This window comes from Lethenteron reissneri, chromosome 30 (assembly GCF_015708825.2).
Source record: "Lethenteron reissneri isolate LAM-NWPU_2019-01 chromosome 30, ASM1570882v1, whole genome shotgun sequence".
In the NCBI taxonomy this organism is placed as follows: Eukaryota; Metazoa; Chordata; class Hyperoartia; order Petromyzontiformes; family Petromyzontidae; genus Lethenteron; species Lethenteron reissneri.
In genome coordinates, this window is record NC_083808.1 from 9585280 (window position 1) to 9598793 (window position 13514).

At 51.8% G+C, this 13514-nt stretch overlaps 1 protein-coding gene across 1 annotated transcript in view; it reads left to right on the forward strand.

The window, feature by feature from the left end:
- LOC133349518 (sarcolemmal membrane-associated protein-like) overlaps nt 1–13514 on the forward strand; it is a 217781-nt gene that overhangs the window by 164227 nt on the left and 40040 nt on the right. The window contains 4 exon segments of the mRNA XM_061563044.1: nt 1171–1340; nt 2991–3102; nt 10383–10500; nt 11074–11380. Coding sequence (XP_061419028.1) covers nt 1171–1340; nt 2991–3102; nt 10383–10500; nt 11074–11380 — 707 coding nt within the window.

A 13514-nucleotide genomic window follows, 5' to 3' on the forward strand; every position in this document is an offset into this window, starting at 1 on the left:
GCGCCACTACGGAGTGGGCACGCCGAGCCGCTCTCAGGTCTGGTGGGTGGGTGAGCCGGGCTTGGTTTTGATGATGATTTATCGTAGGTGATGGTAATGGGAGAAACCAGTTGTAATTTTGAATAATTTTTTCCCCAAAAACAAGTTGTTCCCAATTACATCCCCCTGTTCAGCTATCACGTGCATGCATAAGGTGATGCGTTTAAAATGTATTCTACTCCTGGGTCAAGGTATTACATAAAGACACGTAAATTAAAAGGTCTGTCAGAAACTGGGTTTCTTTTTAGAGGGTTGGAGAAATGACCCCCACCTGCATGAATACAATATTTCTCATTCGCTGCCTTATAATTCATTTAGAACAGAAAATAATTACGTGTAAATTAATGGCCTCATTTTGAGTTGGTATATTTTTTAAGGAATCAAAAAAATGTCCAATACGATTGATATTCCAAACCATCTATTGTAATAAACAAGACTTTCTCGCAACAAATTCTAATTGTTCAAACCAATAACCTCGTTTATTATGGCGCAGTGGTTAGCGTACTTCACCACTTCACTACCGACACAACAATCTGAGTTTGATCTCCGCCTCAGCTAACATCACTCGTGACAAATAAATATCGGAACTAGTTGTGAGTCTTCCCTTAGTCGGTCTTTTATTCCTCGTGCGGTGTGTGTAACATCAGAACTGGGGAAACAATGGCCGCCTGGCAGAGCGATCACCACACCGCCGCTCCACCGTGTAAGGTGCTCGCCCGATAGCACTTGCCCCAACGGTCTGTTAAAGCTATACGGCGCGGTGTTGGATCTTTTCCTGTGTGTGCGTGCGTGCGTGCAGCCCAAGGGAGTGGTAGTGTAGTGGTTCGCGCGCTGCACTGTGAACCCGGCGAACCGGGTTCGATTCCCACTCACGGCCGCCACCAGTGACGATTGTTTTAACCGGTCCTTGGCCTCCCCTAGGTCGACTCAGCTTCAAATGAGCACCTGGGGTCGGTGTGCAAACATTGTCACTAGGCAGACAAAGGCGGCCGGGCGTGGTGCTGGCCACCTTTTACCCCCCTTCGTGTGCCGTGCCGGGCCTTCATAGGTGCTGCTCACTCGCACCACTTGCCCAAACAGTCTGTTAAGGCCACACTGGGGGGGGGGTGGGGATCTTTTGCCTTTGTGCAGCCCAGCTGGTGTCCCTGCGCGAGGAGCTGGAGTCGCTGCGGCGCGAGAAGGAGAGCGAGCTGCAGGAGGCGCGGCGTGAGCTCACGCAGGTGCTGGAGCAGGCGCGCACGCTGCGCCGCGTGCTCGAAGACACGGCCACCGAGCGCGAGAACGACATCGCCATGCTGCAGGTGCGGCGCCCCGCCACCAGCCCCCGCCCACCCCCCGCGCGCACGCGGGGCTCCCGCTTGCCCACTCGCCGAGCACTCGCTCGCTCGCTCTCCAGTTCGCTCGTTTGCGTTCGAGCAGGTGCCGTTAAATTTCGATTTAAAGCTTTCGTGACTGCAGGGATTTCAACGGAACTAACGGCACCTGTCTTCTTGGTTCTTTCGGTAAAGTCTACGTGACTTTACCGAAAGAACCAAGAAGACAGGTGCCGTTAGTTCCGTTGAAACGCTGTCGTTGAAACGCTGTCGGCATTAGCTTTGACGGCCATTATCGATACAATGCCGGGGGAAGGCCTCGCCAAGCCGTCGCCGTTGGCCACGGTTCGACTTTGCGCCAAGCTCTTGAGCTGATTTCCTCGCTCCGTCTCCGCTGATTTCATCGCTCCATCTCCCTGGAATTGAAATGAATCAGCTTAGGCGAATGCGTTTTGATTTTAATGAGCCGCATCAGTTATCCTACTTGTTAGTGGTAAGCAAGTTTTCAGGCTGCTTCTATTTATATATATTTTAAAAATTGGCTGTTATTATTCACGTATAAAATTCAACAAGTTACACAATTGCGCTGTGTATGTGCAGTAATATTTGTTTATGTAACGTGTCTGGATTAAGATAATTAATGCCCTTGAATTAGTGTTCATGCACATCGCAGTTTACACAACACGCTCAGATTTGGTGTATTTTTAAAATGTTTATAAACATTGTTCACCTGTTTCTATTGTGCTTGTTAACCTCTTGTGTAAAGTATAAAAACAATCTTCCAGCGTGTTATCAGTCTGCTCCTGGGTGAAGGATTTCCCAAGAGGTGTCGGTCATGAGTGCTGTTTGACCATACTTCATCATGCTGGTCAGTCAGGGTTGTAGCCTAGGAATTATTCGGATATCATTTGCCACCGCTGTTGGCCTTGGCCGGTAATGGAGCTCGGCTTGCTCAGCTCATGGTCGCAGTGCGCTAACCACCACAACTCCGCTCCATCTGTTTTACTTTCAGTCGTAATCCCCATGTGCTGATGAAACAATGCCTTGCAGCCTTGCACAAAAATTTCAATTGATGCATTGATAAGATTTTGCCGATGCTTAGGCCACAAGGCATCGAGGGAATTCATTGGCAGTTTCGCACGTCACGACACGCACACCTGTTATCCAGTGGCCTACCTGGAGGTAGGGTTGGTGGATCAATCCCAGAGTAAGCATGTGTGAAACTCCCAACTGCAGGGGCCTGCTCTCCTGCAGGGTGCGATGTCATGTCGTCTCTGTGGCAGTTTGTGTCTTTGGTGTGTACGTGCGGGAGTGGTGGCAGAGTGGTTAGCTTGCTGCGCTGCGAAACCCGATAACCTCCGTTCTCATTCCGTTCACAGCCAACATCGGTGGCGGATATCTGAATAGGGCTTGAGCCTCCCCGAAGTCAACTTGGCCTAAAATCAATACCTGGTGGTGCGCGATGTGCAAACTTATCGGCACTGGGGAGACGAAGGCGGCCGGACGTGGCAGTGGCAACGCCACGCCGTCGTGCGCCGCGCCGGCCTTCACAAGTGCTCGCTAACAGCACTTGCCCCGACAGTCTGTGAAAGCTATCCGGGGGGGGGGGGATCTTTGCCTTTGTGTGTCGCCTGGCAGGAGGAGCTGGGCCGCCTGCGTGCGGAGCTGTTCCGCCAGCAGCAGGAGAAGTCGGATTCAGAGCGGCCGCGCAGCGCTGAGCACGGCTTCACGGACTCCACGCGCCTCCGGGGTGAGGGGGCACGCAACAACATCAACAACAACATCAGCAACAATAACAGCAACAACCAACACTCGTTACTGTGTGACAGTGATGATGTCCCCACAGCTATTTTTTCCAGGCTTGGTGTACTCCTATGCTCACTGGCGGGAGGTCACAGGACGGACCCGGGTGTTCTCGGTTGACTGAGTGTGATGACTGGCAGATGCAATCACTGCACTCCATACTGTGCCAACTTGCTGCGTTTTAGCCGCCTGGCGCTCTGCTCGTTGCTGTGAGCATCATTGTTCCACCCTCCGCTGTTGCTGAAGGGCGACTGCCTCCAACTGCCCAAAAACATCCGACCTGAACTTCCTCCATAGAGGCTGCTTTTGATGCCACTGATACCAGTAATTGGTGAGTTTCATCGGCTCCGAATTCTGTTTCACATCAGCTCATCCATTATTTAGACCGAGCTTAACTCATTTAGCCCCTTCTAGCCAATTAAAAGCTGCTTTGGCACGCGGTGGCTGGAGCTACAGGTTACATTACCCAGCTACTGCAACCTCGCCTGCCAAATGAGCTCATTAATGTGTCCAGATCTCTCAGGGATCCGTGAATTTCTGACACAGTCTGGATTATAGGTAGGCCAGCCTGAAATTTCAAGCCAGCACAGATGATCCGTTGCGTTCTTTCAGCTGGCCAGAACACCGCCATCAGCCAGGGTTTCCAGGGAGGTCTGGACTGGATACCTAGTGCATCCTTAGCAGCTGCATGATCGGCATTCATTCCCCTGAACAAAAATTGGAGGGGGGGGGGGGGGCTGCCAACTCCAGCTGCAAGCAATGATCACATTCTTGCTTACATCTTTCAACAGCCAACTGAGACCAGGTTATTGTGATTTAATTTGCCGTCCCTAGATAGTGTCTACTCCCACAGAGGAAGACCGGCAGGCACATGTTACAGATGACAAGTTGATTGTGAGTGGGTAGATCAACTCCACGGTAGGCCCTGGTGTCAAGGTTGTTGCATTCACAGTTCCGCCATTCCGTGGTCCGACAGATGTCCCTGCTTGGACCCGCCCTGCACTCAATATGTTGTGTGGATTTGCCGTTGATGGAACAGCATGGTGGTGGTTGCATATATGAAGCAGCCTCCTATCATTATTCGTGAACCTATCTGGCCAATGCATTCTAATCTAACCAAGCATCAGCATGATGACCCACTCAGGAATTAAAGTCACCCATTAAGATGACTCTATCCCGAGGGGCCACTTTAGCGAGCACCTGGCAGCAGAGGTCAGGAGGTCATAGAGGGCATTGATATTTGTGTGGGAGAGCAGGGTATACACAGAGCATGGATAAACAGACAAACACCACGTGTATACAAACACACACATGTACATTTATACATGTGTTGATGTTCAAGTGCTGTTGGTGTTCACGTAGCCATATTACCTATGACAGCCGGCACACCGCATGAGGAGGTGCGGTCAACACCACGCACAGACACAATAACAGCGACAACAGCCGCCGTTTGCCACTAAGTGGCGGTGACGCCACCACAGCACTTGTGCTAGGCTAGGCGCACTTTGAGGCCACTCGAAGTGTCGAAGGCTCTGTGACAGGAGGTCATCGGACAGGCCCACGCGTTGCAGGTTAACTGCCTGACATGACCGACAGATATCCACCGACATACACGTACAAATACAACAACCGCCATTAGCCAACTCAGTGGCGGTGACGTCACCACGGCGCTTGTGCCAAGGTATGTGCGCTCTAAGGCCACGTGAAGTGTCGAACGCTCGCTGGCAGGAGGTCACGGAACATCTGCCGGTCATCTCAGGTACGTCGACCCTGGGTTGACTACCTGAGATGACCGTCAGATGCACACGTACACATATACACACAGACAGAGACACATGTATACGCGCAGTCAGGCACACATGAGTACTCGCGCGCACACACACGCACAGCTTCCTGCCCCAGCGCCTCTTTGGTAGCTCCTGCACTTTCCTTGACCCTGGGAGAGGTTGTTTGCGTGGTCTCCGGGGCAACCCGCGAGCAACAGGCAGCCTCCACGCACAATGAGGCTGTTTGTTAATTTGGGGTGTGTTCGCGAAATTCCACAACACGGGAGGGGGTGAGGGGGGGCCTTTTCCTTCCTCGCTGTAGCCCCCTCTAGTCCCCCCCTCCACACCCCCCCCACCCCCACGCCCTCAACCAGGAGCCCACTTCAGCCTCGGGTTTTCGTCGGGGGAATTTTAATGTGGCTCTTATTTCATCAATCCGCCCGGAGGGGGATCCAGCCCTCGTGTGACAAGGAGCCCGTTTCTAATTTGGGCTCATGCCTTGAAAATCATCCACGTCGCGCCCATCTCTCGGCCGCCCGCCCCGCTCCAGATGCGCACCATACGGATTTTTTTCCAGAGCGCTGTGTACATGCACACGCGTGCTCGTGTGTGTGTGTGTACATGTGGGTGGTTAGCTTGCTCATGCTGCTGAAATGCGAGCTTTGGTTTTTGCTGTAATTTGCTGCTCGTGACTCACTGTCGTTGTCTGCTCCCGTACCCCGGAGTAGACTAGGGGAGGGATAACGCAGTGAAGATTGCAAGGATATTAGGATTGTATGGTGATTGGCAGGAAGTAGCTGGTGTACATGGATTGCACATGTCTGTGTGTTGTTAAATCTACAGTGGCAAAACGTGTCGGGTACAGAGGTGATTGAGGGAGTAACTTTGCCTTGAACTGTCTTCGTCAATGATAACATGCAGGCAGAACATTATGGCAGAAAGTATCAGGAGAAATCCCAGCATGTTTTGCACGTTAAGATGAATTCCTTCATTATTACAGGAATCAGAATCGTTATTTATCCTGGAGAAATCTGATGAGCTATGAAGCTCTTTTTAACAGATGTCCAGTAGGGGCAGGTCATAAATGTTTCAACAACAAATAAAAAACACATGAGTGCAAAGGATGGGAAAGCCAAGCAAATTACTAAATATAAATACATAAACTACAATTTTTTTTTTACTTTACCAGGAAAGTCCCACTGAGCTATCAGGTATTTTTCAGAAGCGACCTGACTATCACAAATGATAGCTCAACAAAGTGGCTTGTCACGTGACATTTATATCAGCCGAGTAATCTTAAACGCATGTTGATTCTGAATGTGGAGATAGAAACCGGAGGACCCGGAGAAAACAACGATACCACGTGGCCAAGGGGAGAACACGCGAACTGATAACGCGCACAAAGTGAATAGAAATGGGACGCTCAAAGGCGTGGGAGATTCACTTGGAGAGAGAGAGAAAGAGGTCTTGAGGATTCCCACAGAAGGCCGCCCGCCGCTGCTGCGTGTCACAGTGAGTGAGTGACTAAGGAGGAGGAGGAGGGAGTGATTTCCAGACGAGCGGAGAAGCGATGTTCGCTTCGTCTGGTTCCAGAGACGACACGGGGCTTGGCTAGGGGGGACCACTCGGACGTAGCACGTGTTGAACTTCTTTTGCACCATACGCAGCCAACCGTGCTAATCAGAGGTGCGGTTGGCACGGTTGGCGGACCCGCGAGGTTGCATTCTTGCGCTTTGTCTCTGCCGCAGCCTGGTGATGGCCAGCAACTCGAGAGAGCCGGGGTTTGCGAAATGTATCGCCTCCGATTAGGACTCATCGGTACAGACTAGCCGTCGTTGCACACCAGTGCCACTTGTGGCCGCGAAGCTTGCGTTGAGCTGCTCTCTCCCTGCGCTGTGGAGACGTTCTCCGCAGGCTCAATGGCATCAAGCCACCTACTTCTTCCTGCTCACACTCTGAAGAAGCGATTCAGCAGCCAAACAATGCGTGCGGGTCCAGAAACAAGCGATGGCGTACTTCACACAAAAACACTTTCACGCAGAAAAAGCAAAACATGACATGAATCTCAGCGAACATGTTGGTGATTTTTAGCACCATCATCGGCAATTTCATTTATCGCCAGTAACAGCATTATTAAAAAAAAAATGTTTTACCAGGTAAGGCCCACTCAGGTCTCTAGCTCTTTTTCAGAAGCGACCTTGCCACAAATGATGGCTCAACAAAGTGGCTTATCACGTGGAATGTATAGCAGACAAATACTGTAAACTCAAGTTTCTAAATGCAGAGGGAAAAACTGGAGGACCCGGAGAAAAATCTGCGCGGCTACGGGGAGAGACATGCAGGCGTCACGGTCAGGATTGAACCCACGACCTCCAGTACACCAGGGTGAGGTGGTTAACACCTCGCCACCGCGGCGCCCCAATACAATTAGCACACAAAGAGCAGCGTGACCGATGATGGAGAAAACGCGAAACGCGAGTTATAAATGAGCAAATTGCTGGGTTTTTACACCTCGTCGCTCGGTGACCCCCCCCCCCACCCCCCCGAGCGCTGGCGACATCCCAGTCCAGCTCTCGCATTGTGCCCAGTGCACGCCAGAAACCGTGCCGGGCCTGGCAGCAGAGCTCCTCGATGTGTGGACCGCAGCCAAACCCCGCAGGCGGTCCGTGCTCAACGCTCAAGCGACCGTCGGCTTCTGTGCGTCGTCCACAAAACCAAACGCTCGTGCCTCCTTCCGCCTCGGCAGCGATGGGCCTCTGGCTCGCACGCACGAGGAGGGAGGCCATTACCCTCAACCCTTTCCTTGAGCTCGCCCCCCTCCGGCCCCACCAAAGACAAAGATTCCCCATGTAGCCGTTAACAGATTGTTAGTGGCGATAGCGAGCACCTATGGCTGGCCAGTACTGTACACGCCCGCCCGCCCGCCTTTGTCTCCCCAGTGGTGATTTTTACTTGCCACACTACGTACTCATTTGAGGCTGAGTCAACCTCGGGCCAGGATCGGTTCAGATAGATCATTAATCGTTACCGATGTAAGCCGTGAGCGGGAAAAAATCAAACTCAGGTCACGGGGTTTGGATTCGTAGAGCAGCGCGCTAACTGCCGCGCCAACGCTCCCCGCCCCCACAACCACCACCTCTTCATTCAGCCCTCGGGAGCCCTGCCTTCTTCCCCGTTAGTTTGACCGTCTTCGCTTGCGCGGAGCGAAAATTCCAAACCCTGGGGTCTCGAGCACAGACTCCCAACACAGATGCGCCGCCACGGCCTTTCCAGCGTGCACCGTCTGGGGCGAGGAAAAACAGATCATATTTCGGCAGGGAAAGAATAATAGACGGATCCCTATCGCACCCATATGCAACGCATATGGCAGAACGCATGTATGTACCGTACGTGAAGCGTGCGTGTTTGTTTGTGTGCGCGCGCATAGGTGTGTGTGGGTGGAAACGTAGCGTGGTGGTTAGCGAGCTTCACTGCGCTACGAATCCAGCCACCTGAGTTCGAGCTCTGCTTACAGCCAGCATCGGTGACGATGTATCTGAATAGGTCCTGGGCCTCGCCTAGATCGACTCAGCCTTAAATAAGTACCTGGTGCGGTGTGTCAACGTCGGCATTGGGGAGACAAAGGCGGTCGGACGTGGTGTTGGCCACTCGCATGTCTGTATAGGCCTTCATAGGTACTCGCTCAGAGCACTCGCCCCAACAATCTGTTAAAGGCTACTTGGGGGGTCTTTGTATGGGTATGCAATGTGCGTGTTGTGGCGAGTGTTGGTCGGCAATGCACTGCAATAATGCGAGTGACCTTGGCTCCGTTCCTTGCCATGCGCAATGCTGGTTGCAATTAGTATCAGAACATGGGGTGACCTTCTCGAGGTCAACTCAACCTGAATTTAATGAGTTCCTCTTACAGATATTCATCAGCAGTGGGGTGACAAAGATTGTTGAGTACGTGCATATTGGCCACGTAACCTACTCACATGTTTTGCGTTGACTTTAATAGGTGCTCACAAACAGCATTTGTCCCAACATTCTCCAAGGTCGAATGAGCAGCACCATGTGTGTGTGTGTGTGTGTGCAAATAAGCGCAAGTTAATCAATGTGCCTGTGGCTGTCTTGAGATCTGTGGCATGGATCAGTGGTACAGTGGTCAGCACATTGTGCTATGCATCCAGACACCCGAGTTCAAACCCCGGCCATCGATAACATCGCTCTCTGATATCTGATAGAGTCTGGGAGTCGTTGATACACCAGCCTGCACTTACCAACGTGGTGAAGTATGGTTAGAAACCCTCATCATGGCTGACGATATCATGTAGGTTGATAGAGGAATATACATTACTGTTATTATCATTGTGCATGTAAATCATCATTATTATTATGAAGTTGTGTATATAATACACTGCATTTGATTGAGCATTGCCGTGTGCGTACGTGTGTGTGCGCGTGCGTCACGTGAAACAAAGCCCTACAGAAATACACGAACGTTATTATATTTTTTTTTTTAACCTGGCCTCAGCCCTGTCCGACTGTGAGTTAGTGGTCTCATAATCCTCCTTGTGTGTGGTTTCAAATCACCTCGCGTGTACGTGCGCACGCGCGCACACACACGTACACGCACGCACGTGGGTGCTGTTATTCCTTGCCGTTTGATGTCGGGTTCTTCCACGTGCTTGCGTGTTTTCACAAGGCTCCTTATTTGCTCACTTTGGGGACCTGTATACGTGCTTTCACACCGGCAAGTTGAAAGTGCGAGCGTTTTTCCAGGGGAGCGTGAGTGCGCTCTTTCATCTCCGTTTGCGCGTTGCCCAGGATGAGTTTCGAGGGGGCGTTAGGTGCATAGCGAAATGCGCGTGTCCCGTTCGTCTTTCAGAAAGCGGGAGGGGGAGCATGCTGGACACTGACCCGTTTAGCCGAGAGTGGACCATTATTATCATCATCATCATCATTATAGTTATGCTTGCTTACCCAGTAAAGCCTCACTAAGTCTCAAGCCGTGCATATTTCGTTCTCTTTATTTTGTTTAACCAGATCAGAACTCAAGAGGCCAGGATTAGAGTCTCAATTGGAAGAGCGAATTGGGTCACCAAAATGGCAAAAGAAAAACAACTTGAAAAATGTCAAGTTCCTCAGGCCTTGACACAAAAGTACAATGAATATGGACGGAGGATTCGGCCCAGCATGACATCTTGATGTTGAATCAGGGTGCCTGTCTGCTCTAACGTGCGTGAAGAATAAACCACAGCACTTAGATTGTGTGTGCGCGTGTGTGGCTCGTGGCCACAGCTGACATGTTTGAACTTTCAGGATGGGCGATTGCTCTGGTGAGTCGGCCTCAAACGAGTACCCGGCGTGGTATGTCAATACCGGCACCGGGGAGACAGCTGCAGCTGAACGTGTCGCTGGCAATTCTACTTCCTTGTGCCAGCCTTAATAGGTGCTGTGTGTGGTCCATGGATCTCCGTAGGCCACGTGGAGAGGCTGGAGGGAGAGTGCCACGGACTGAGGGCAGAGTGCGAGGAGCTGCAGCGAGAGCGCGATTCCCTGAGGGAGCAGCTACACGGCCTGCACAAGGAGATACAGAGGTGGCGTCGCTCACTTGTATGCCCGCCTATGAACTCACCACTCGGCCACTCGCTCATTCAGGACAAAGTTGCCCCATTAGAGCCTGAGCAAGTGTTGTCACTGAGCACCTACGAAAGCCGGTACGTTACGCGAGGGGGTAGGTGGCCAGTCAGCACCACGCCCGACCACCTTTGTCTTCCCAGTGGTGACGTTTATACACTGCACCAGGTACTCATTGGAGGATGAGTTGACCTCGGGGAGGCCCAGGACCGGTTCAGATAATCATCACCGGTGTTGGCCATGAGCGAGAATTGAATTCAGGTTGTGGGGTTCGTAGTGCAGCGCGCTAACCGCTACTCTATTCCTCACCATTCGTTAAGTCATTCACACATTGCTCCAAGTATCCAGCCACATGTTAATTCGCTTGTTAAATCACTCATTCAATTATCCAAACACTCACCTATTAGCTCACTCAATTATACACTCACTTGCTAACTCGCTCACTCAGTTTCCCATCTACCCACCCATTAATGTCGATGACGATGACATCGATGCTGATGATGACGACGACGCCTCCCGCAACCCCTGTGCAGTGCCCGCGTGGAGGAGCAGGAGCTGCAGGAGGTGGTGAGCGGCCTGCAAGCCTCGCGAGACTCTCTGGCGTCGCGACGGAGCGCAGGCCCGGCCGCCGCCGCCGCCGCCGTCAGGGACGCCACCCCTGACGGCGCACGCGACGAGAAGGGGAGTTCGCTCGGCGACGGTGCCGAGGGGCCGCGGCGAGCCCCGGGGGAGGCCGCACGTACGGAAGCGGCGCCCGCGGACGGCTCGGAGGCCGGTGGCGGGGAAATCGAGCTGCAGCTGCGGCAGGCGGAGAGCGTGGCCGAGTCTCTGCAGAAAAAGGTAGAGCGGCGCGTGCGGACGGACCGGTGTACATGCCCCAGCGCGGTGTTGTCCTGCAAAGTCAGCGACGGAGCGGCGCTTACGTTAGTTTTACCAGCCTTGAGCCAGCGGTGGAAATTGCATGTTCTAGTGGTCGGGGGATCATTCTGTCCACGGAGCGACCAGTGTTGATGGGCCGCAATTGATGCCCACGTTCTTAACCGTGGAAGGATGATGGGCTGGGTTGAGCCCAAACTGGGATTTTAACGTTTGTACCCTTCTCCTCGTGAAACGTGCACTCTCTCAGCACAGTGACACTGGAGTATGTCGCGTGGATATTCAGCCCAGCTCTGGAGAGTGTGGGAGAAGAAATTACATTTGAAAATCTGAAGATTGAAATGCGCCTTTTTATTTTTGTTAATCTTGTTATACGCGGTAGCTTTTCAATCGAATTCAAATGCAATTTTATGCCTCTGTTTTTATACAGGCATATATATATAGAACCTCAAAGGGAAATGCAAAACTTACGTCCTGCATATGAACACCTCGAGTTCGGTGAGGTGCAGCCACACGACACAAGCGCACAAAGGTGCAGTGTTTGCAATGCAGGTGTCTGTGGCTGCGATAAATATTATTTATCTCCGTGATGGATCACTTGGCCCCCGCAACGCGAGGTTAGAGCCGTTGCCCCCCCCCCCCACCCCACCCTTGTTATTGCTGAAGAGGTCAGCAAATGTACCCACGCCGTTCCGCACCCACGGAGACAAGGATGCGGATCGTTGCCACGTACAGAAAATGAGAAGGGCAAAGCGAGCACAGCGGGGGAAGGACGAGGGGAAAGGTCGGTCAGCAATTGCAGGAAACCTGCGCGTGAGCTGCAGATGAATTGGAGAATTGGTGTCGTCAATTAAACTGTGAAACGGGCGCGCTGATGACGCTCACTGTTGCGCCATGTGTATATTTCAGCAGTGAAGCGTCATGCACGATCGTTATTGTTTCATTTGCCACATGCACAGCGGGACTGTTTTGCTCATTTACGTTTTGTATGCACTTTGTAGAAGGTTGGTGTGTGTGTGTGGTTAGCGGTAATTGATGGGAGCGACAGTGTCGTGGTCAGCGCACTGCACTGCATACTTGGCGACGAGGGTTCCATTCCCGCTCAGGGCCAACACCGGTGACAATTTTATCTGAACCGGTCCTGGGCTTTCACTAGGTCGTCCTTCGCCTGAAATGAGTACCTGGCGCAGTGTGTAAACATCAGCACCGTAGAGGTAAATGCGGCCAGGCGTGGTTCTTGACCACACCAGCTTTTTGTGCACCTTGCCAGCCTTAATAGGTGCTCGCTAAGAGCAGTCTATCTGGTTTTGCAAGGGGCCTTTGTGGCTTAAGGGTTCCTAAAACGATTACCCGAATAACATTTGCAGTGAAACGAGTTCCTGTTAGATGAATCCCTTGCCTGCCCACCTGACTTGACAATTAATTGAACAGGTATGCAAACTCTTGATGATTCGCAATGCAAGATGTTGTTTATATTCTGGAATTCACAACATTTGTCCGGGATTGAAGATCGAGCTCAAGTTGACCCAACCACAAAGTAGGGAAGAGGGATGTTTAGAAAAAATAAAACCCAGAGAAGAACAACCACCATGGTATTTGTACCTGTCAAATAAACCACAGATGTTTCCTACCCACTGTGGCATCAAATAAAAGTCTGAGCACTTTTCTCTGCACAGATGTCCTGCCGCCTTCAAAAGGCTCTCCGAACCTGCGTGCCAATTCCCACATGGCCACACCGAGGCTGTTTGTTGCAAACATCCTTGAGGTTTTTTTTTTATTTTCCCGTGTTTGCGTCTGTTCCTAATCCTGCACCTGATGGTCATGGTGGATGTGTCGCATCAGGGCGATAAACAGTGTCCAGAATGTCAAACACGTCTTCCCGTAAGGATTTTGGAATCTTGTGCCAAGGTCATATTGAGCATTGGCATACAAATGAATGCTTTGCCAATGACCAAATCACCCAAGATGCATTCAATCTCCGAAGCACAAGCAGGGGGTTCAGCCTGGTTAGTGCGTGGATGGAAGGCTGTCCCAGGTGTTATAGGCCTGTGCCGTGCGGTGGTCAGCAGATGGCAGAACAGCGGTGGATTCTTGAATT